The 21,853-nt window shown below is 35.9% G+C and overlaps 1 protein-coding gene across 1 annotated transcript; it reads left to right on the forward strand.

The window, feature by feature from the left end:
- The first annotated feature begins 6,527 nt into the window (after nucleotides 1–6,527).
- LOC145589496 (la-related protein 1A-like) lies at nucleotides 6,528–21,263 on the forward strand. Its single transcript, XM_081646086.1, has 14 exons — nucleotides 6,528–7,372; nucleotides 10,306–10,813; nucleotides 11,115–11,280; nucleotides 11,629–11,719; nucleotides 11,924–11,995; nucleotides 12,136–12,710; nucleotides 13,453–13,522; nucleotides 17,911–18,012; nucleotides 18,291–18,631; nucleotides 18,773–18,916; nucleotides 19,144–19,207; nucleotides 19,493–19,638; nucleotides 19,864–19,968; nucleotides 20,695–21,263. The coding sequence occupies exons 1-14, from the start codon at nucleotides 7,124–7,126 to the stop codon at nucleotides 20,876–20,878; spliced, it is 2,817 nt and encodes a 938-aa protein (XP_081502212.1). The 5' UTR covers nucleotides 6,528–7,123; the 3' UTR covers nucleotides 20,879–21,263.
- Nucleotides 21,264–21,853: the final 590 nt, after the last annotated feature.

The raw sequence follows: 21,853 nt of genomic DNA on the forward strand, positions 1-21,853 counted from the left end.
TAATTTATGGCAAGGTAATTTTCTTGTTTTAGCAATGTCAATTAGTTTCGTTATTTTTTTTCCTTCTAAATATACTACGAGTATCGGAGTCTGTATTAGTTTTTAAATTTCATGAAATAAATCAGTAAATGTGTACTTATTTTTGTTCTGTTTGAAGGTTGAACTTGTTAGTGATGTCCCTAGTGTAAACAATAATGTTGATGATACTAATAATGCTAATGTTGGTGTTGTTAGTGATGTGCCTATTGCAAATAATGTGTATTACCTAGATATAAGTAATAGATTTATAGATTAAGAATTTGTACAAGTATGATTTTTAGATTATCAAGGGCCCATTTATTTTATTTTAGAAAAATGCCCCCAAATTCACCGAGACGGCCTTGGTTTAGAGTATGAAAATTTTGAGGTGGGTCTTTGCTTAAAGCCTTAAATGAGAGTAACATTTGATGGATTTTGAAATAACAAAAGTTTGAAAAATATAGTTGTTAATTAAATTTGATTATCAAAAACATTTTTTTAGCAATTGCTATGCTATACGTAGATGTTTATAGTGTCATGTGCAGAACACAATATACTCAAAATTAGTTAGACTGATGTGTGGTGTTGTAGGCGTCGTTTGAAGTGCGCCTACGTTAAGCATGTGTGAATATGCTTGACACTCATAGGAAGTGGGAATTGACGTACGATTAGGGACAAAGTAAAGTAGGGAGCAGCCAACAAGTTTTTAAGGAACTTGTAAACCATTCACGGATCATAAAAGGCAACCACGAATAAAGGGACAACAATAGGCAACAACGACTGACCCGTGAAGATTACACCCCATTCATAATCCATGAGATTACTAACTCCATATGGTTCAGAACCACGAAAGGAGGATCGGGGATGATGGTACGAAGTGAGTCATGGAGTCACATTCGCCCGTATTGGCCTCTACTCGATTCTTATAGTGAAAAGGATTTCCTGCGATCTCAAAGACATACAAACAAAATGTTCAATTCGCTCCAAACTATTATTATGCTAAATTGGTTGAATATTAATGCAACACATAATTCTAAAATATTAGTGATCACTTAATTAAATAACAAGATTAAAGGAACCTAAACCGGTTTTTCAAATTATCTTATTAGGCGTGATTTTCAATTACATATTCCCTTTAAACATGCAAAATGGTGATCATAATAATAATAGAATAAACATTAATATTGGAAGCAATTCAACAATAATCCAACAATTAATATATGACAAACATAATAACAATCGTTAGAAAAATAATAGGAATAAAATAAACATCATTCCTTACTTTGATTTTGTTTGCTTGCAACTACAAAATAATAAACGCGTTAGTAACTTCAAGGAAATTGATAAAACAATAATTGAAATTAAATTAAATTAAATAGAGTTGATTTGGTCCAAACCCTCAGTTAATTCTACCTTTCACGCCTTGGTTTAAGGACGGAACCTCGGGTGTTGTATGGACTCCTTGGAGTGCTTAAGAAAGGAATAATGAGAGAATGGGAATATAGGTTTAAGGCTTAGAGTATGAGAGAGAGAGAGAAGAGAATGATTTTTGGTGTAGAAGAGAGGAAGAGAGAATGATTTGGTGCCCCGAACTGCAGAAATCAGGCTCGTATTTTATAGAGGAAATGAGTAGGGGATCACACGGAACCCTAGAAAAGATAAAAACCTTAATTTGGGGCACCGTGACACGGTGTGTGTACCGTGATACGGTCACTGGGCACTGTGTCACGGTATTACCTACCGTGGCGCGACACAAAGTTTTGCCTTAAATGATAAAACGCGTGAAGTATGGTACACAGAGAGAACGCAAAAATTTTCAGTGTCACGGTATGTGTACCGTGACACGGCAAAGGACACTGCGACGCGGCATTGTCCACCGTGGCGCGGCACGTGGCGCCGTGTCACAGTGTACAACTTTTCCAAAAATGCGAGAAAAAACGCGGAAAAGACACGGAAAAAGCACCATGTCACGGTAAAAAAATACCGCGTCACAATACAGGGAACCGTGACACGTCAGCAATTGCCGCGACGCGGCAATTTAGTTGTTGCGCGGTAATTCCAGTTTTTTACGCGTTTTTAAAACTATGATAACTTTTGATCCGTAATTCAGAAAAAGACATATAATATATCATTGGAAAGATTATCAAGTCTAATTTCCAATCCAATTAGAATCAGGTCAAAATCATTTGTAGATTTTAATATATGGCCGTTTTAGTGAAAGGGTGTCGGTTTTGGGTCGAGTTTAGTATTTTGCTCATATCTTCTTCATTTTAAATCGAAATTGGGCTTATGATATACCGTTGGAAAGCTTATTTCAAGGCTTATCAAACCAAATAATAATTAGATCAAAATTATAGGGCCACAAAATCATTTTCTCTTGGTTTTGTGATGTGGACACGAAAAGTGGAAAGTAAGTTATGATTTAGGGAAATGAACTGGGAATTAGATTGGTTTATGAAATGTATTGGGAATGAATATGGATTTAAGCACTCCAAAGGTAAATACTCAACCCGACCAATAATGGCGGTGAAAGGTTATTCATCATCGAGTTTGGTTTTGGGGAGACATTTTTTGGTGTCTACAGGTGTATAGAGGGAAAAATGAGCAAGAGAACAAGAGAGATGTTATTATGAGAAAATAATCATTTTTCCTTCAATTGTAGCGTATTAATTTCTTCTCACTTAATAAAAAGCTAACGGGAAAATAATGGTTGGGATGTTTCTTGATTTGATTTGTTGAAATCAAAGATTAAAAAGATAAGGAGTAGAATTTAGCGGTTTGATAAGAGGGTCTATAAATGTGTCTTACCATTTTTCAAAATTCCTAGCTTCGCCACATTCTAGTTAGTTAATGAAATCAATTGACAAATCCACACCTTTTCACATTCTAAATTTGTGGTTTTCAAGTCTTTATTATTATTATTATTATTATTATTATTATTGTATATGTCGTATGAGTAGGTATGACTATTCATTAATGAAATTATTTCTTCCCGTAAAAAAATTAAAAATAAATAAGTTGCATGCATCTAAGAAAATTAAGAAGGAAAGGTTACCAGTTACTACCTCCATTTTTTTTAATTGACACGTTTTGACTTTGTGCACTATTCACATAAGTTACATTGGCTTCGTTATGTGATTTAGTGTTAGATAAATACATAGTCATGTGGGATCTTGTTAGATTCATTTCAATGTCTACTTTCCAAATATCAAAATTTCATAGGAAAAATTGTTGGGAATAATCACACCTTGGGGCGTCCGCGAAAAATAATCCCACCTTTAGCATATTTTTAAATAATCCCACCTTTATACCCAATTTGCTCCTAATGGTCTTAATTGACCTAGAACCGGTTGAGTAGGTAATTTTTTTTTAATTATGTTAATTTACACGTGTCACAACGTGATTGGTCAAAAAATAAGTTTTAATTTTAATTTTAATTTTAATTAATTATTATTTATTTTAATTAATTATGTTAAAACAACCACCACCATCCCTAGCCACCTCCCCACAACCACCATCAGCCCAGACCAGACTCGTCGCCGAGCCTAGTCCACCAGCCAAGACGTGTCGCCGAGACAGAACACCAGCCAGTCACCGCTAGTCCTCCTACGCAATCCAAACTAAGACAACGCAAGCTCCAATTTGGTGTCACTGCAATTCGGCGATCGGGGAAAGGGGAGGGAGGCCGCAACACACATCGGAGCACCCATCAAATCGGGAAAGGGGAGAGAGGCGGAATCGGGACGGGGGAAAGGGATAGCTGTCGGAATTAGAACGGGGGAATGGAGAAAGGGTTTTCGAGGGTTGTGGGATGGTTGGTTTTCGAGGGTTTTAGAGACGGGGGAAGGGAGGTTGGTGGTTTGAGGTCGGGGGAGGGAAGCATCGGCGCTAGGGAAGGCGGTCTGGGAAGTCGGCGCTGTGGGGCAGGGGAGTTCGGCAGCAAGGACGGCCGGAATAGGCGGCGAGGAGGGTGGTTGGGGTTGGTGGTTGGTATTTTTAGTTAATCAACTAATTTTTTTTTTATGTTTTTCTTACAAAAATTAAAACTTTTTAATTATTTTTTTTTATTTTTTGACCAATCACTGGCCGACACATGTCTAGTAACTTGTTATAACAGGTTACATGACCGGTTGAGACCATTATGAGCGGATTGGGTACAAAGGTGGGATTATTTAAAAATATCCCAAAGGTGGCCTGGGATTATTTTTCGCGAACGCCCTAAAGGTGGGATTATTCCCAGCAATTTTTCCAATTTCATATGTAACTAAAGATATTTACATTTAAAAGTAGGAAAAATTGCCCACATTAATCCCAACTTTGCCTCGTCCGCCAATAATAATCCCTATTTTCGATTATTCACTATCACTCCCAACTTTGTATGGGATTAATTTCTATTGCACTCAAATGACTTGGAACCGGTTGAAGAGGTAAATTTTGCTTACTTGTGATTAGTTGCACACGTGTCCCATCATGATAGGTTAAAATTAAAAAAAAAAAATAAATTTAAAGATTAAAAAAAAAAAAAACCAAAACCAGCCAACGACAGCGATAGCCCGCACCCACCCACCCAAGGCCAGCCAAACCTTCCCCTGGAGCATCGACCACTCCCAGACCCCTTATCCTGCCCTGGTGTCGGTGCCACGGCCACCACCCACCCTCCCCTGCTCTTTTACTCTCCACGACCACAACCACAGCCCCATCGTCTCTCCTCTCGCGCACCAAAACCGGGGAAAGGAAATCAGGGAATGGAAAGGGGGAGAAATTCGACGGGGAAAGGGGCGGAATTCGACGGGGAAAAGGATGGGTAGGCGGAATCCGACAGGGAAGGGGCGAAAACGGCGGGGGAACTGGGGAAGGAAGAAGGTCGATGGTCGCCGGTCGGGATTCGCAGCGGCTGCCGCCTGGACGATAGGCCAGGGGATTTCTCCCTGCCGGCGCGGCTGCCGCCTGCCGAAAACGACAGGGGCGCCGCTGCCGGAGGTGGCAGGCTGCCACGTGTTGCTGGTTAAGGGGTTGGGGTTTTTAATATTTTTTTTTTGTTATTTTTTTGTAATTTTGTTTTTTAATTTTGTTTGGACCTATCGCGTGTGGACACGTGTCTAGGTAACCTGCTACATCAAATTAGATGACCGGTTGGGTGTAATAAAAATTAATAGGGTACAAAGTTGGGAGTGATAGTGAATAAACGAAAGTTGAGATTAATATTGGCGGATGGGGCAAAGTTGGGATTAATGGTGGCAATTTTTCCTTAAAAGTATATGTTGGCAAACATGCCTAAATGGAATGTCAAATTATAAAAAACAGAGGAAGTATTTTTTTTATTAAGAAAAGTTGGTCGAGATTTTACGGAGGAAGCATTAAAACATTACTAAAGGTTGATCAACACTTTTTTAATCATAAATTCTTAATATTTTACAACTTAATATTTTAAATATTTATAGCCACAATGGCTATTTGTATTATAACTTTTGTTTTTTTTTTTTATTTATTTATTTTTGTTTTATTATATTTTTTTAATACATTGTTGTAATTTATTACTCATTTTAAATGACCGATTATTGCATCATTCTTTTTAGATTTAAAATTCAGGTTTTATGTTAGAAGTGATGACAAAATTGTATTCAACTGTCTTACAAGAATAGTTTCATTCAATAGCAAATTAGTATGTGGTCCGAGCGATGCCCTAAATTGCTAGTTTGTACTTTTTTAATTTGATAATTATGTTCAATTGTTTATATAGTTAGTGTATGGTGCGGACGTTATCTCAAGTGTTACTTTTTTTTTCTAACCTCATATGCATGTATTTATTTTCTTATCTTGTGAAAAATAAATAAATTATACAACCTCTAATTTACTTAATAAATGTAAGGAATATATAATGTTATGTGAAATTTAAATAAATTAATAAAAGTTGGTTGAAATGATAAACGTATGACCTTTATGTGTTGGAGGAACATGTTTGAATTTAACTCAAAGTATAATTTTTTATGTGGTGCGTATACTTTAGATAGTGACGTCACTGACGTGCCATTGTGAATTTGTGATATGGTGCATATATTTTAAAAAGTGCATGTGGCACCGTTCCTTTAAAAGGAACACCTTTTAATAGATAATAATAATAATAATAATATAGATAAATAGTATAGATATAGTTAAATCATAATCTTCGTTTCTCCATACGTTCTTATGGGTAATTTTATTTTATTTTTATTTTTAAAATACGATTAATATACACGCCTACGTTTTCTTTAATACATTCTATTACTCGTGTCATTTACCAACTTATTTTGACTTGCTTGGCTATAGCTTAATCCCAATCGGTCTCAAACCACCTAGTCGTGGGTCAACATCCAATCGACTCGATAACCCAAATGAACACCTCCTAGTCCTGGAGCAGCTGAAAGGGGAGCAGAAAAAGTCTGCCTTTTTTCATAGAGGTGCGCACATTGTATGCGTCGCCTGTAACTGTCAAATTGTCATTCCCTTATTACAAGAACCTATCCGTTTTTAGTTTTTACACTTTCTTTACTATCTTCAGTGTCTCAACAAAACCCTAATCTACTGCAAACCCTCACCTCCTTCTCTCTTTCTCTCTCTCCAACCCCACATCAGTCACCACCCCTCTTTCATTTCTGTCTCCTTTCAAGAATCTATCCTTACTGTGTTATTCTTGGTGGGTGTTTGACTATGATCACAACCTACCCATTTTATATAAGCCACAATTCCATTTATCCCCTTTCTTGATCGAACAAATTTGGGTTTTAATGGGTTTTTTTTTGCTTTATTCTAGCTTTATCAGCATTGAATTGAAGTGGGTTTCTGTGTAATTGTCAGAAAAAAAAAGTTCATTTTTTTTTGGTTTGAGTAATTGAGTTCTTGGGTTTTAGGTTGAATTGATGGAATGAATTTGTTTTTCTTGAGGTTTTGTTGGTTTATTTTAGCTTTAGAATCCTTGAATTGAAATGGCTTTGTGTCAAATTGTGTAATTTAAAAAAAAAAAAAAAAAAAGAAAAGAAGTTCAATTTTTTTTGGTTTGAGGTTTTTGGAGTGAGGGTTTTAGGTTAATTTGATTGAATAAAAGGATTGATTGGTTACGATTCGAGTAATGACAATGGCGGAGAATGACAGTGTTGATAATCGTAAGGAGGTGAATGAGAGTGTAGGTGATGGAGGTGGCCCAAAGTCACCATGGAAAAGACCAGTTGATAAGGTGGCTGATTCACCTGTTATGGGAGCTGATGCTTGGCCTCCTCTTGCTGATGCTCAGCGCTCTAAGGTCCCTGAAGCTCCTCCTAAATTGCCGGTTTCCGAGGGCGGTAATTCCGGTGGAAATCACATTGCTAGTAATGCACAGGTAAAAGAAGTTCATTGATGTTGTTTTAGTTGATTAATTTTTGAATAGTGTGAGTTCTATTTTCAAATATTTGATGATTTATTATATTTATATGTATCTTGATTATGTTTAAAGTTTGAGGTGGCCAAATAAGCATGAGTAAATTGCAATGTTGTTCGGAGCAAATTTGATTCAATGTAATGGTAATGTATTTCTCACTCTACATTTTTTATAATCAAATTCATGTGTAAAATCAATTAAAATGAACCTATTTCATCCTGGATCCACGCCAGTCTATTCGTTGTCCTTCCCTTCTCTCTCACTCTTTCTTCTGAATTCCCGACCTCCGTAAGGTCTGTGGAAGGTAAGGAAAGCTTTGAATTTGCCCAAATTTAACCCACGATTCAATGTTTCACTTCTCATCCTAGCTCTAATTAATTGAATTTTCCGCTGTTTTCCTTTTCTCTAACTAAGTTTATTGTTCCCCATCGCCATCTTCAATGAAAAATTGTACTCATTGCTATTTTGTTCTACATTGTAATCTTTTGGTCTGGTTTAATCCTTTATTTGGTCACTAAGTTTTTGCTATTTGACTATATATTTTGAAAACCTAATGCTATATGCTACTTGTATGTATTTGGAAATCAACTGTCTAATGAGTAAGAGGAATATTTTAAAACCACATGTAATCAGAATTACATAGCAGATTTCATGTTGAGTCTTCAATGTGAGAAGATTATGGCTTGCCTCTATTAATCCTCATTGAAAGTGATCTTTGAGGTAATATAATCTATTCTAACATACAGGATACGAGATATCTGCCAAAATAACCAATTTTGATAATATCAAAATAATACTTCATTCTGTTACTTTATATTCATTATACAATACATTATTGGAAAAGCGGAAAAAGAAATATAGTAGCTGCATTTTTTTGGTAGCCGTTGAAAAGTCTTCCTTTAGTAATGTACTTGATATAAATCTTAATTAGATAAGAGTCATTATTTACCAACATATATGAAAAAGATTTAAATCCTTTTTTTTTATATAAATTTATTTTTGTCCCATTAATTTGTACCACTCTCTATCCCATTAAATCTTATTAGGCTACCTCATCACTTTTACTTATTTGTAATTATTAAATATTAACAAATTGAGTTGCCTAAATGAAAACCTCATTTCTCTGCCTTCCCCTTTGTCATTTACAGTACCATTGGCCATGACAACCTTATTGCTTCTTCTTTCCTTTCCTTTCCTTATAACCTTCATGGATGACCATTGCAATTTTGCGCAATCAAGCCACAATTTATACGCAGAAATTAGCCATTGTCAACTCATCTCGACTGTCAATTTTGTCGTTCCCATTCTTTCTGCTGCTTGATTTCTATATTTGCTTGAATACCTATGTAAATTGCTGATTATATTATGGTGGTTGCTGGTTTTCATGGGAGGCGACATTCCAAGAAGATGGAAGATTACAGGGAAGTTGTAAGTGAGTTGTAGAGAGTATGCTTTTATCCCAAGTAAAACAAATATTAAAATGAAAATGGTAAAATGGAATAGTGGTACACTGCATTTACTGTAGAATTTTTGCCTTTACAAGATAATCGAGGAGTCATATGGCTGAAATTACAAATTTAGTATTGGTGCACACAAGTAATAAATGACAAAGTTTCATTCTACTTTCACCTTAAGTGGTCTTACCATCAAATTTTGGGTAATGGTAGTTATTTGATTTCTAATTTGGCTCTCATTGTAATGTTTTTAGCCTTCTCAATTAATTAATACAATTGAAATCTAAGATTTTCGTTTAGAATCAAGTATTAAGCTTCTCATTCAAGAAAAACTCAGCCATGCTGCCAGTTTAGGTAAGTGCTTCAATCAAAATTACAAATTTTGGGTAATGGTAGTTATTTGATTTCTAATTTGGCTCTCATTGTAATATTTTTAGCCTTCTCAATTAATTAATGCAATTGAAATCTAAGATTGTCGTTTAGAATCAAGTATTAAGCTTCTCATTCAAGAAAAACTCAGCCATGCTGCCAGTTTAGATAAGTGCTTCAATCAAAATAATGAAGGCAAGATTGTAGTGAATTTTATTTGAATAGATGCTTTCACGTCAATAGGCATAAAAACTTAGGAAGAATAAAGGGCAAACCAAAGTATATTTTGCATTGACTAAAGTGATTTGGCAATTACTTTGCCCTGCTCAATGCATTTTGTGCTTAAATCTTCTGTTTACTTTATTTATTCTCCATATCAAAAGAATACCTAATTTTTGCACTCCCTCTATCCCATAATATTGTGCTTCTTTTTTTGACACATAGGTTTAGGTGATAGGTTGTAGTGTGGTTATCAATTTTTATTTTAATAAAACGAAGATGTGATGGGAGATAGTAAGTATTATTTTTATTGAAGAAAGAAGACCCTAACTTGTGGTAGTGGAAGGAGGGGTAATTATGTAATAGTTGGTTATTGCTTTATACTGAAGGGGGCAAACTAATTTGCAATAAATGAAAAGGGCACACTATTTGTGATCGAGGGAGTATGTGGGGTAGGAATAAAGTAGCGATAGAGGGACCATGTTATTAAAAAAGGAAATGAGATCTTTTGGGGACAAACAAAAGTGGATCATGGGGCAATTGTTTAGGAATGAAGTACCATATATGTCACCAATGTCTGATAATGGAATGATATCTAGTAGCATAATAGCTTTATTAATATCTTGTTGTAATGTTTATCTATGTGATGTCGCTTGCTCATTATGTCACTTCTCTTACAATAAATGATAGTATGTCAATTATTACTATTATAGTATATGTTGAAGCTCGCGATGGGTCTATTACTTTACTACATTTGGTATGAATTTGACACCGAGATATAATAAGATGTTAAATGTACCGAAGATAAACTTTTACGGTCATAATTTGTATTATGCTTGTTCTGTTTTGTAGGGCTCTTCTGGGCAACATAAATCTTCAAATGCTAGACATGGGCACAACCGTCATCACAGAAATGGATCAAGGCGTAATCCAAATAGTGTGCCTCCTTTCCCTGTTCCTCATGTACCATATTACCAGCCAGTACTGCCACATGTGTACCCTCCCATGGTTCCTTCTCCTGTTCCGCTTCCTGGATATGGCTACCAGTCATGTCCACCCCCTTTCCCAGGGGCTGAGGCTGGCAGTGAAACTCTCATGCAAAATTTTATTCCATCCAGTCATGGTGTTGATGCCAATAGAAATGTACAATCTCCACGAGGAGATACAAATGTAAGTGGTCCTAACCCCTCCAGCAGAAGACCCAATGCTCCTGAAGGTGGTGCTCAACCATATCCTTTGTGGCATCATCCCCGAGCATTTGGTCCTAGAGATGGTGTGATGCAGCAAGCCATGGCAAGGGCTTATCCAAGACCATTTTTTGGGCCAGCTCCTTCATTTGTTGGCGGACCAGGCTTCCCTGGTAAACTTTAGAATTTCAGTTCTTATTATTTTTTGATTTATTTAACATGTGATGTCTGCATAAGTTACTTTTAATAATGTTTGGATTTTTTTTTTTTAATCTGCCTAATGGTTATCCTCTATTGAAATTAACATGATTAATTTAATCAATATTCTATTTATCGAACCAAATGCTTGACATAATGTTTTGAGGTTGTGATGACTTGTTATTTGAGCCTTCCTGTTGGATATTTTGTTCTCCTTGCTACTTGACATGCTTAGTCATTAATTGATGACATATTATTGCATTCCATGGGTTGCAGGTGCTGCCCCAGTTTATTATATGTCTCCTGCTCCTCCAGGTTCAGTCAGAGCACCATTCCCATCACAATTTGCTTCACATCCTATGATTTCTATGGCACCCATGCTGCCTCCAGAGATACTAGCATTGAGGGATAGCATAGTAAAGCAGATCGAGTACTATTTCAGGTGTTTATGCTGGTTAATTATTTGGAAACGTCATCTTATATATGACTGTCCTCGTGATAAAAAAATCTTTGGATGTTGGAGTTTCAAATCTTTTTTTGATGGTGTTTGTTATTTAGCAATGGAAATTTTGTGGCAGCTGTAACAAGATTCTTTTGTTTTATATGTTATTTGCAACCAGAGGTTTACTTGTTATTTGCTACAGTAATTTCTATATTCTCAGCTAATTTCAGTCACTTCTTCTGTCATGTGTTATTGTAATGCTAGCAGTTATGCTGTTTCACTTTCTGATAGTGTTTCTTAAGCAAAGGGAAGCTTTTTTTAACCCTTAATCTTGTGTGTTTTTGGCAGTGATGAAAATTTGCAGACTGACCATTATTTGATTTCTCGAATGGATGACCAAGGATGGGTTTCGATTTCTATAATTGCTGATTTTAAAAGGGTAATGTGTATTGAGTTGTATATCCTGTACTTAACCTGCTGCATGTCTTGTTCCTGTTGTTTCCATAATGTTTATACCCCTTCTGCTTATGATTTTAATTATTTATGCTAGTATCCAATTGCATATCTAGAATATGTGTATATTTTACTGAATTAAATTATACCAAATACTGACCTCTGCTATTATATTTTGCTGTATCTTTAGGTCAAAAGAATGAGTTCAGACGTATCATTTATTCTAGATGCACTTCAGAGTTCTTGGGCTGTGGAAGTGCAGGTCATGTACTTTCCTTTTTTCTTGAATTTATTATTAAAATCCAAACAGATATTGTTGGGTGCATGTGAATATTCTAATTTGATTTTATTTCTCTTGTTAATGTATTCTCTTTTTCCATTCTTGTAAATTGCTTTAAACAGGGCGACAAGGTAAGAAAACGTGACAATTGGTCAAAGTACGTTGCTTCTGTCGAGCATGCATCTCCAGTAAAAGCTCAGATTACCAAGGATCAAACTACAGGCATAGTTAATAGCAATGTAGAGAATGATATCAATGAAGCTAGAAAGGATGGTGCAACTGAAGAATCTGTCATTTGTGCACCAAGTAGTGACAGTGTAGCAAAGGTATCTAGGAATGATGGTAAACTTGAAGATGAAGATAGTAGCAGTGCTTATCAGAGCAGTGAGAAGGTTGTACATGATAGTGATAAACAAGCACTGGCTCATAAACCGCCATACTCAAATGAGAAGCTTGGATCCCAAGTGAGCGTCAAATATGAAGCGCCAGATGTGGGAAATAGCTTCATCAATTACAAGCAATTAAAAGCCTCCAAGCCTACAAGGGGTGTTTCTCATGAAATGGACATTGAAGAGCAATGTGAATTTTCAAATGTTGATGATCTATCTTCTGACTTTTCTGGTACTTTTATGCTTGATGAAGAGCTAGAGATTGAGCAGAAAATGCAAAAACAGGGTGTACATCGTTCATGTAGAAGGTATTATCTTTTCTGTCTACCTAAGGTTTCTTGATATTTCTTAATTAATCATTTGACGTGCTACTCTTCATACAAGCTCTAAGTGCTAGTATAAGTTACCAGATTTAAGTCTTATTAGTTACAATGGTTTAAATGCCTTTGAATTTTGAATGGGAGAATGCCTCTTTTTCTATAATCGATATATATAATTGGATGTGCGTTTTGAATTAGAGAATACATCTTTTGTCAGGGCACTAAGCCCATTGCCATCCCTAGTAAGGTCCTTACCCTTGCAATGATAGTGTCACTGACAGAAACCTACAAAATATGTTATTTTTTGGCTCATTTTTCTTCCAGTGACCACACTATTGTACTATAGTAGTATACTACCTAAAGTTTAGACACCTGGCCCAAACAGGGTGGGCATTTTGCTAACTACAAAAAACAAGATGCCCCACTAGTATTCTTTCTCACTAGCCCTAATTCTAAGTCTTTAACTCAAGAATGAATATCGAGACAACTGTTCCCTTCTCCTTCTTGTTGAATCATCACATTGGGCCATTGGGGTGAAGCAACTAGAAACTATAGACCTTACGCTCATAATTTATATTTATGCCTTAATGTGAGTAAATTAATTTTCAGTATAGCAATTTTTCATTAGCTCTTTTTGATGGTTATATCTGATTTTTGACTAGTGTTTTTGCTTTTTTTTTTTTTTTTTTTTTTTTTTTTTTTTTTTTTTTATGTGTCTATTGCTTGAAAGGATTGAGGATGAAGATGAAGAGTTAGTGATCAATGATCAGGATGTTGAGAGACTTGTCATTGTCACTCGGGTATGTTTACATAGCCATCTTTCATTTAAAAACACCGTGAAATGCTGTAGTGCTTGTTAGATTTATCTCTTGAAATCATGCAACACATGCTTTCGTTGAACTTTTTTGATTCTAATGTGTTAAGTTACAAATAATTCAATAAAAACCAACCTTGGTAAATATAATTAATTAAAAGATCCCCCCCCCACTTGCCCTCATTAATTACTCTAAGGGGCCGTCTGGTTCAAAGAGGGTAAAAGGAAAGGAATGAAGAAAAGGAGAGATAAGGAAAGGTATGAATTCCCCAAATATCCTTGTGTTTTGGGTAGACATTATAAAAAGGAATCACTTACCTCTTTCCCTCTGCATTCTATCTTTTTCCAGTAGCATATCCACTGTCCCGCTCTCAACTTGCACTCACTCTCCACCACCGTACGCACTCTCTCTCATCACTATTTATTCTTCCATCATCATCCAGATCTTCACTGCCATCATAACTACACTATCGTTCGACGGCTGCTGATTTTTCCACCACCATCTTGCTCAATTGAGATTTTGATTTAAAAATTTTTGACTTTAAATTTCCAAAATTCGACTTTTCATGGTCAAATCAGACTATAAAAGTCTAAATTCAACGGTTGTATCTCTTTAGGTATCTCTCTTTCTCTTATTATATATTCCTCTTCCTTTTGTGATTGAATGCTGATGGGGTGAATTAGCTATTGGTTGGGTGGTGGGTTGTGGGTTATTTCGGAAGATGAATGGATTTGGTGTGGTGGTAGCTAATGGTTTCTTAGAGAGGTAGGGTGGGTTGTCTGGGTTGATGTTGAGCTGATTTAGGTTGTTTAGGGGGTGGGTGGAGTTGGAGGTGGGGTGGCTGAGGTTGGGCAGTGACGCGGGGTTGGTGGTGGGGTCGCATGGGGTGGTACCTGGCAGTGTGCTCTAAGGTGGGGTTGTATTGGTGGTTTGGGCAGCTAATATGTAACAGAATCAAGAGTTTATATTCCCTTACCTTTTCTTGAATACTTCATACCAAACTCGCCCTAATTATTCCCAACTTTCTTATGTAAGTTTAGTCAGAATTTAACTTTTCTACCACCACATATATGCCCCCTCTATACCTCAGCTCCCCAGTCTCATCCCTCATCAGTCACTGCACTGATTTCTCAATTCCACTGCTGACTCCTTTCTCTTCGTCTCTAATCTGCTGCTATTTCCTTGATTTAAAAGATTTGTGTGGCAATGATTTTCTCGGCTTCCATAGTGAGACAAGTGGTGTGTAAAAGTATTTATTTATTGATTCTGTCTTATTCTTTGTTTCCTTTCTTATTTTATTTATTTTATATATCTACTATCCTTTTCAAGTGATTCTTATGTTTAGTGTTGCAATCTCTCAAATACATCAAAAGTGCTTGGAGCAATCTACTATGTGGTTATATTAAAAACCACACATTTTGGTCTTCCTTCATCTCCAATTTTTCTTCGTTCAAATTATTTTGACGGCATAGGAAATATTTGGTGACAAGGAAGATAAATTTTCTCCATTTATTTTTTTCCTAATAATTTTGGATGCATGATGATAGATGATGTGGTTAAAGGACAGATTACCACTGAAATGTTTTCACAGTTTTTATGTGAAAAATTAATTTCGCAATCTTTCCTGATACATTATGCTCTACTAAAATTGCCATTTCTCCCTTTTGCGCTTATTCAATATACTTCAATCTTGAAATGTTTTTAGAATTATGGTAAATTAGTTTGATGCTAGAAATTCATAGTTATACTTGATGGGATCATTTAGAAATACATTTGATATGAAAAGTGAAGACTTGGGAAAAGATGGAAATCACCTAATGGGGAAATTAAGGGCTGGTTCGGGTTGCTGTTAGATTAGATTCACGGGGATCAGGGTGAGTTTGATGGTTAAGCAAGGTCTATTACAGACGTTTGGTGATATTTGGGTGCTTTGCCAAGTTTCTTGCTAGTCATGTTTACATTTATTTCATTGTTATATGACTGATACACCTTGTAACCTTTGGAGAAGACTTGCGATGGGTGATGTGTAACTGTTTAAGTCCTTCGATTATCTGAGAGAGGTTACAATTCTTACAAATACGTGACGTGTATTGATGACTAATTTGTGGATTGTTTGACTAGAGTGGGCTCAATGGTTTTTTTTAGGGGTCGTTTGGTGGGAGTATGGAACCTTTTAGAATGGATTGGAATGCAGTTAGAATTTATTCCAAATTCCCTCCTTTTAATTGTTTGGTTAGGCTTTTTAGCCGTGAAACCTCATATGAAGAGGGTTCTTACTCTACTTTGTCCTCTAAATTCATAGAGCCACCCTCTTAGCTTCTTACAAGCTAAAGTGGTTGGGGTTTTTGCAAATTATTATCTATAGGAGATTCAAAGACATTAGGCTAATATGTAATCTCCTCTCTGTGAAATATAGGCTGAGCTCCAATTGGATATCTTTGTGGTGCCTTTTGATTTTTAGTTTAATGTTGAATATGCTTTTTTATAGAATGCCTAGTCTGAGCCCTTTTTTGCTCCAATAAGCCAAACCAAGATATTTTCTAGTTGCGAATTGGGTGTAAAAATATAAGGATTATTTGGTTACACCTTTGATTTTATTATTTTATTCTTGCTCTAAAATATTATTGTTTTTGATGTTGAAAGGGTTTCTCTTTACCATAGGTAATGCATTTTGATTTTTGAGGTGCATTTGGGCTTAAAGAAGTTTTAATTGTAGGTTCAATTCTTGCATTTCAAGAGGGTATTGTAAATGGAAATTTGGTTTAACAGGAAAGAGAAATATGAAAAAGGGTTAAATAATCTCCTGCTCTCCGTAGCTACATGCATAGGTACTACTAATGGCGGACCATTTCAATGGCTTTCCACCTCTACCACTTGACTGAGTGACTTACCCTCCCACGTCATATTATAAATCTCTTCCACTCCTTAAACTCATCCTTTTTTTTAGTACTTGTGCCGCACTGCCTCTCTACTTTGCTTTCCTATTCAAATATTAGTAGATATCTTATGTGACACTACTTTCCCTTTATATCTGTGATCCAATAGGTTTTACCTCTGTCCCTCCTCTTTTTTCTTCCTGTTCGAGTGTATGACTTTGTGTGGGATTTTGCTCTATCTTCCTTTCGCTTTGTTATGGGGAAAGAAAAGAGGAAATATAGAAGTTGACAAGCATGGGATGTAGTGGTGGTATTGATCTGTTCAGCTTTTGGTGGTAGTAGGGAGATTTTGTTTTAAAATTCTTCTCTCTATATGAATTATAGTTATAAAAAAGTTTGTCCAAACCATTGACATGTTTTTTTATGATTATTTTGGATTATCGCCTTGCCACTTTTGTTGGACTAAGGCGTAATTGACAGTTGAGAATACCAAATACAATTTCGCCTTATGTGGCTCTGATGCATGTTGGACTGAATTTTTTTCCTTATGGAAGGATTTACAATCGTTGTTAATCTTGTCATGGAGTTACTCATCTAATATTTAAGGCATCATTCCTCTGCTTAGGTGAAAAGTATTCTATGCTGTGAAAGATTCTTATCTTAGTATTGGTTGTATAAAATGACCTACAAGGAGCCAGCAGTCTGGTTAAGGTTTTAGGGGTCATTTTGGCCATCCAAATCGAGTATGGAAATGTAAAAAAAGCAACAAAAATGCATTGTTTTACATGCTATAAAACAAAAACTGTGTTGTGGTGGTAAAAGCTATAATTTTCTAATGGTGATTAAATATAAAAAAAAGATTAAGGTGTTTATTTACAAATATTGGTTATTTTAAAATTTTCTTTCCTTCAATTGTAACTGAATTTTAAGATGGCCCATGTTTCCATTTAGTTTGCTTACTTACTGCTATCCTCTTTGTGCACTACATTTAATTTAAGCAGCATGCGTAGAAAATTCTGAGGCTATTTGTCGGTTGTAGAAATTGAATAGTTGTTTTTATATTACTTGGTATTGGAATCAAAAGGAGTTCAGGAAAGTAATGTTTTAATCTGATGGAGACTGCAACATCTTTTTTTGACTTTAAAATAATAGAATTCTGCTGTTCTAAAACATTCTACTACTGTAGAATGGTTTGTAAGTAGGATGGGGGAACACCGGAACATTTGGGCATCCACTATGTCAGATCAAACCAATGGTACAATTCTCTAGATGTGGTTGTAATATATAGTAGCTTCACTTATCATGTGCCTGCACTTTTAGCAGTGAAGTTAGTAGGAGTAATCTTCATATTAGTCTTGTTTTATTATAAATAAGAGTTAAAGATGCATGCATTGGCATATGTACAGTTTTATATTCTCAGTATTTTGTCAAATCTAACAAATATTTTACTTTTTGAGTGTTGCTGTGGAGTAAGTATGAATGTTGATAACTTTGCAGAATAGCAGTCTGCTTGGAGCTGGAAATGAAGTTCAGAAATCTAATAGAATATCCAATGAGCTTGCATCTGAAATCAACGAGGGTCTTTATGACTATGAGCAGGTTCTATACAGCAAATAATTTGCAATGTTCTATGAAATTTATGAATAACTCTACTGCCTGTATTGCATATTGGGGTAACGAAAGGTGAAGTCAAGATTTTTTTGAACAACTTTACAACATGCCTCCACACATTGCTTTTTCTCTCTTCATAAAGACTAATTTATAGAATTATTTTGTTTACACCAAATCTCATGGTACCCTGCTGATCATTTTTCTGATTTTGAGATGAGGAGTTTTAATCATATTGCAGTAGTTTATGCTTTCTCTGTCATTATCAGGAACTCAAAACAAAAAGGTCTAATCGCAAAAAGATGAATATTAATAAGGAGGACAAAGATGAGAGCTCTAAGTCGCCTAATATTCGAACTGGTGTAGTGAACATCAGGTCTGTTGAAAAATCTTCTGGTGGTCAAGGTTGTGATGAGATGGGAAGTCATGTTAACAGAAGTAAGCAAAGCAAAGGGTCTGCTAAACAGCAGTCAAGCCACAGACAAAGATTTTTCTCAAATAATCCCAAGAACCATGGAGGAGGTCGCAACTCCTTTGGAGTTATATCAGAAAGTCCTCCAAGTAATTCGGTCGGATTTTTTTTCAGTTCTACTCCACCTGAAGCTCATAGGTATGTTTATTGGGCATTGAGTGGTATGTACAAGCTTTATGGGTTTGGTTGATATCCTGTCTGTTCCAACCGTCGGCTAATGTTTTTAACTCTTATCCGCTCACTATATGACTAAGTTTTTGGATCTGTATTTTTTGCCAGTCTCAGATCTTCAAAATTGAGTGGCTCGCCACATGGAAATGTCGCAGCCAGTAGCCCTCCGGTTGGCTCCTTGCCAAAATCCATTCCTCAGTTTCAGCATCGAAGTCACCAGTTATTACAGGAAAATGGCTTTGAACAGCAGAAGTAAGCTATGCTCTGTATTTCGTCCATGCATTATAACCTAATTTCTTTGTTATATTCATTTTATTTTGGTCGGATCAAATTCCTGTTTAAATTTTCTGGGCATGTGTAGCATCTAGCTGTATCTGTTTCCATGGGAATGTGAAGGCATTGCAAAAAACTTGCTGATTGTTGTGAAGTTTTGGCTGATGAACTTGTGTATTTACTTCATACTCTGCTAATTCACCTAGGTACCGGAAGTATCAAAAGCGGTGCTTAAATGACCGAAAGAAGTTAGGAATTGGGTGCAGTGAGGTGAGGCTTCTATAATTCACTAAACATATCTTTCCACTCTCTTGCATTGCATTTATTATTTACTGTTGAATGCACTATAATTTTATATGGACAAGTTTTAGAATTTAAATGCTTGCTCAGGTTGTCTTTTTTAGGTTATTGCCTCATATATCTTGCAATATATCATCGTTGCCAAGTCACGTATATCATATTATCAACATATGGAATATAAGTTTTCAAAATTTTATTGTTGTGGCAATCTGTATGCACATATATATACATGTAGTCTAACATTCTTTTCTGCAGGAAATGAATACTCTGTATAGATTTTGGTCATATTTCCTCAGAGATACATTTGTTCCCTCAATGTACAATGACTTCCGGAAATTTGCTCTGGAGGATGCGGCTGCTAATTACAATTATGGACTGGAATGTTTGTTCAGGTTCTATAGGTATGCTGAACTATCATCTCCCATTCCCGAATACAGGAATTCAATTCTACTTAAAAATATGGTTGATAATAATAATCTATTAGCAGCAGTTTGCTCAAATGTTAACTTGCCAATATGCATCCTTGATCATGTGTGTTTCCAACTTTACATAGTGTTCTTGCTGGTTTAAAAAAGGACCCGGTTTGGACTACATAATGTGTGTTTTGACCTTTTTTCTAATTCCAGCTATGGGTTGGAGAAGAAATTCAGCGAAGAACTTTATGGGGATTTTGAGCAGCTTACTCTGAATTTTTACAAGAAAGGCAATCTTTATGGACTAGAAAAATACTGGTATGTTTAGTTATTTTGCTACTTAACTTTAATGTTTATCGTCGGATGTAGAGGCTGTGATTGGTGTTTTTTGTTCCAAGCACATTATGGTGAAGAAGATCTGTGCTTGTACATTTTTACTTGACCGCCCTTGTTCAAGGATAGAACTTCCTCCGTTTTTTTAGTTGGCACGTTTTGACATTCACACACTTTCCTTTGACCGTGTTTTGTGATTTATACAATATAGTCATGTGGGATCTTATTAGATTCGTCACGATATTTATTTTCAAAATATCAACTTCTTATATTTTGTGCGTATTGGTAATTAAAGATATTAATTAATAGTTGAATTTGTGCATTGACAAACGTGACTAAAGAAACGTGTCAAATTAAAAAACGGAGTTAAACTAAAAAGGATTTCACTGGGGAACTAATCCTTGAGAATTTCATTTATATTGGTAGCTTTTGGTGTCACTAGGTTTATATCTTTTGTTCTTTGTGGATTTTTGTTAACTATTATTGATACTGTTTTATTTGGGGATGTAAAAGTGCTGCGATGAAAATGAATTTAGATATCCAGTTGTTTTCCAATAAAAACATGCATGAAGCATTGATTGAATCTTCATACAACCCACTGCATGTTTTAGTTATACAATTTTTATTATTAATCTAAAGTTAAGACTAAATGGGAGCCTTAAGAACCTGATCAAACTTGTTCATGTGTTACCTTGTTTTGCCATGTGTCAGGGCATTCCACCATTACCGGGAAGTACGTGATGGCAAAGAACCCTATAAAAAGAATCCGGAGTTGGATAGGCTGCTTAGAGAGGAGTTTCGTAGTTTAGATGACTTTAACCGTGCCAAAGAGAAGCCTGAAGTGAAGGATGACAATCTGCCATTGGCATCAACGGCTGCCCCTATAGCGGCTTAAGTGCAAGTGCCAATCCAATTTTGAGAAGCAATGTCTAACATCATAGCTGAAAAGAGGCCGAGCTCGCTGCCAATTTGTTTCTCCTGAGAGTTGCCCGTGGATTTTGGCTGATTTGAGGGTGTGTCACACCTGTTGATGGATTCTTTTCAGGCTAGTATACCTCCAATCATCTCCTTTCTTTAATCCATTGGTAGTCTTTCAATGTTTGACCCCTTACTGTTGTCCTGAGGTATTTTAAAGCTTGGAGAGGCATCTGTGCATTGGATTTGACTTTTTTTTGCGAGTAATTTGTACATATAGAGAATTGTTGGGCCCAATTGAGGAAAACTTTGAAAAAAAAAAAATAGATAACCAATTGACTACAGAAAAAAGGTTTTCCAGTCCTTTTCAGGTGTTTGTTGTGTTTCAATTATTTCTTTTCTGCTGTACAAATGTCACAGGCGCGTTTATATTTGATCTGTTTTGCATGAGGTTGTTGTGTACTCGCGTGATTGTGACAAATTACCACACCGTTCGTGAAATGAAGTAAAATATTGTGCAAGTGTAGTACGGAGAATAACATGCTGAAAATGACTGGGAAAACTCTTTAATCAAGGAAAATGAAAGTGGGTTGAGGTGGGTGGTGTGGGCTTTGATAGTAGATACTAGGGTTGCAAATAATCTGCTGAGCTTAGTTTGTTTCATGTAAGTTTGATAAGAATTATTACTGTGTAGATTAGATTGACCTTCAACAAGTTTTTAAAAATCTTGTTTGAGTTTTGACTTGTATGAGACCTTTGAACAGAATCTGGCCATTGACCAAAATATTCCAGCGCTGTTTATCATGTGCCACGCCACATTAAAAACCTTTCTTCTCTCTCCAACTTCCCGACCACCATGGCACCATTGTTCTCTCTCCTCCTCTTTCCCTCGCCATCCCCTCCATTGTAAGATTTGTAACCCCCCAAAAGCTAACCTACCACTGCCTCATCAGCC

Source organism: Chenopodium album, chromosome 17, assembly GCF_948465745.1.
Source record: "Chenopodium album chromosome 17, dcCheAlbu1.1, whole genome shotgun sequence".
Classification (NCBI taxonomy): Eukaryota; Viridiplantae; Streptophyta; class Magnoliopsida; order Caryophyllales; family Amaranthaceae; genus Chenopodium; species Chenopodium album.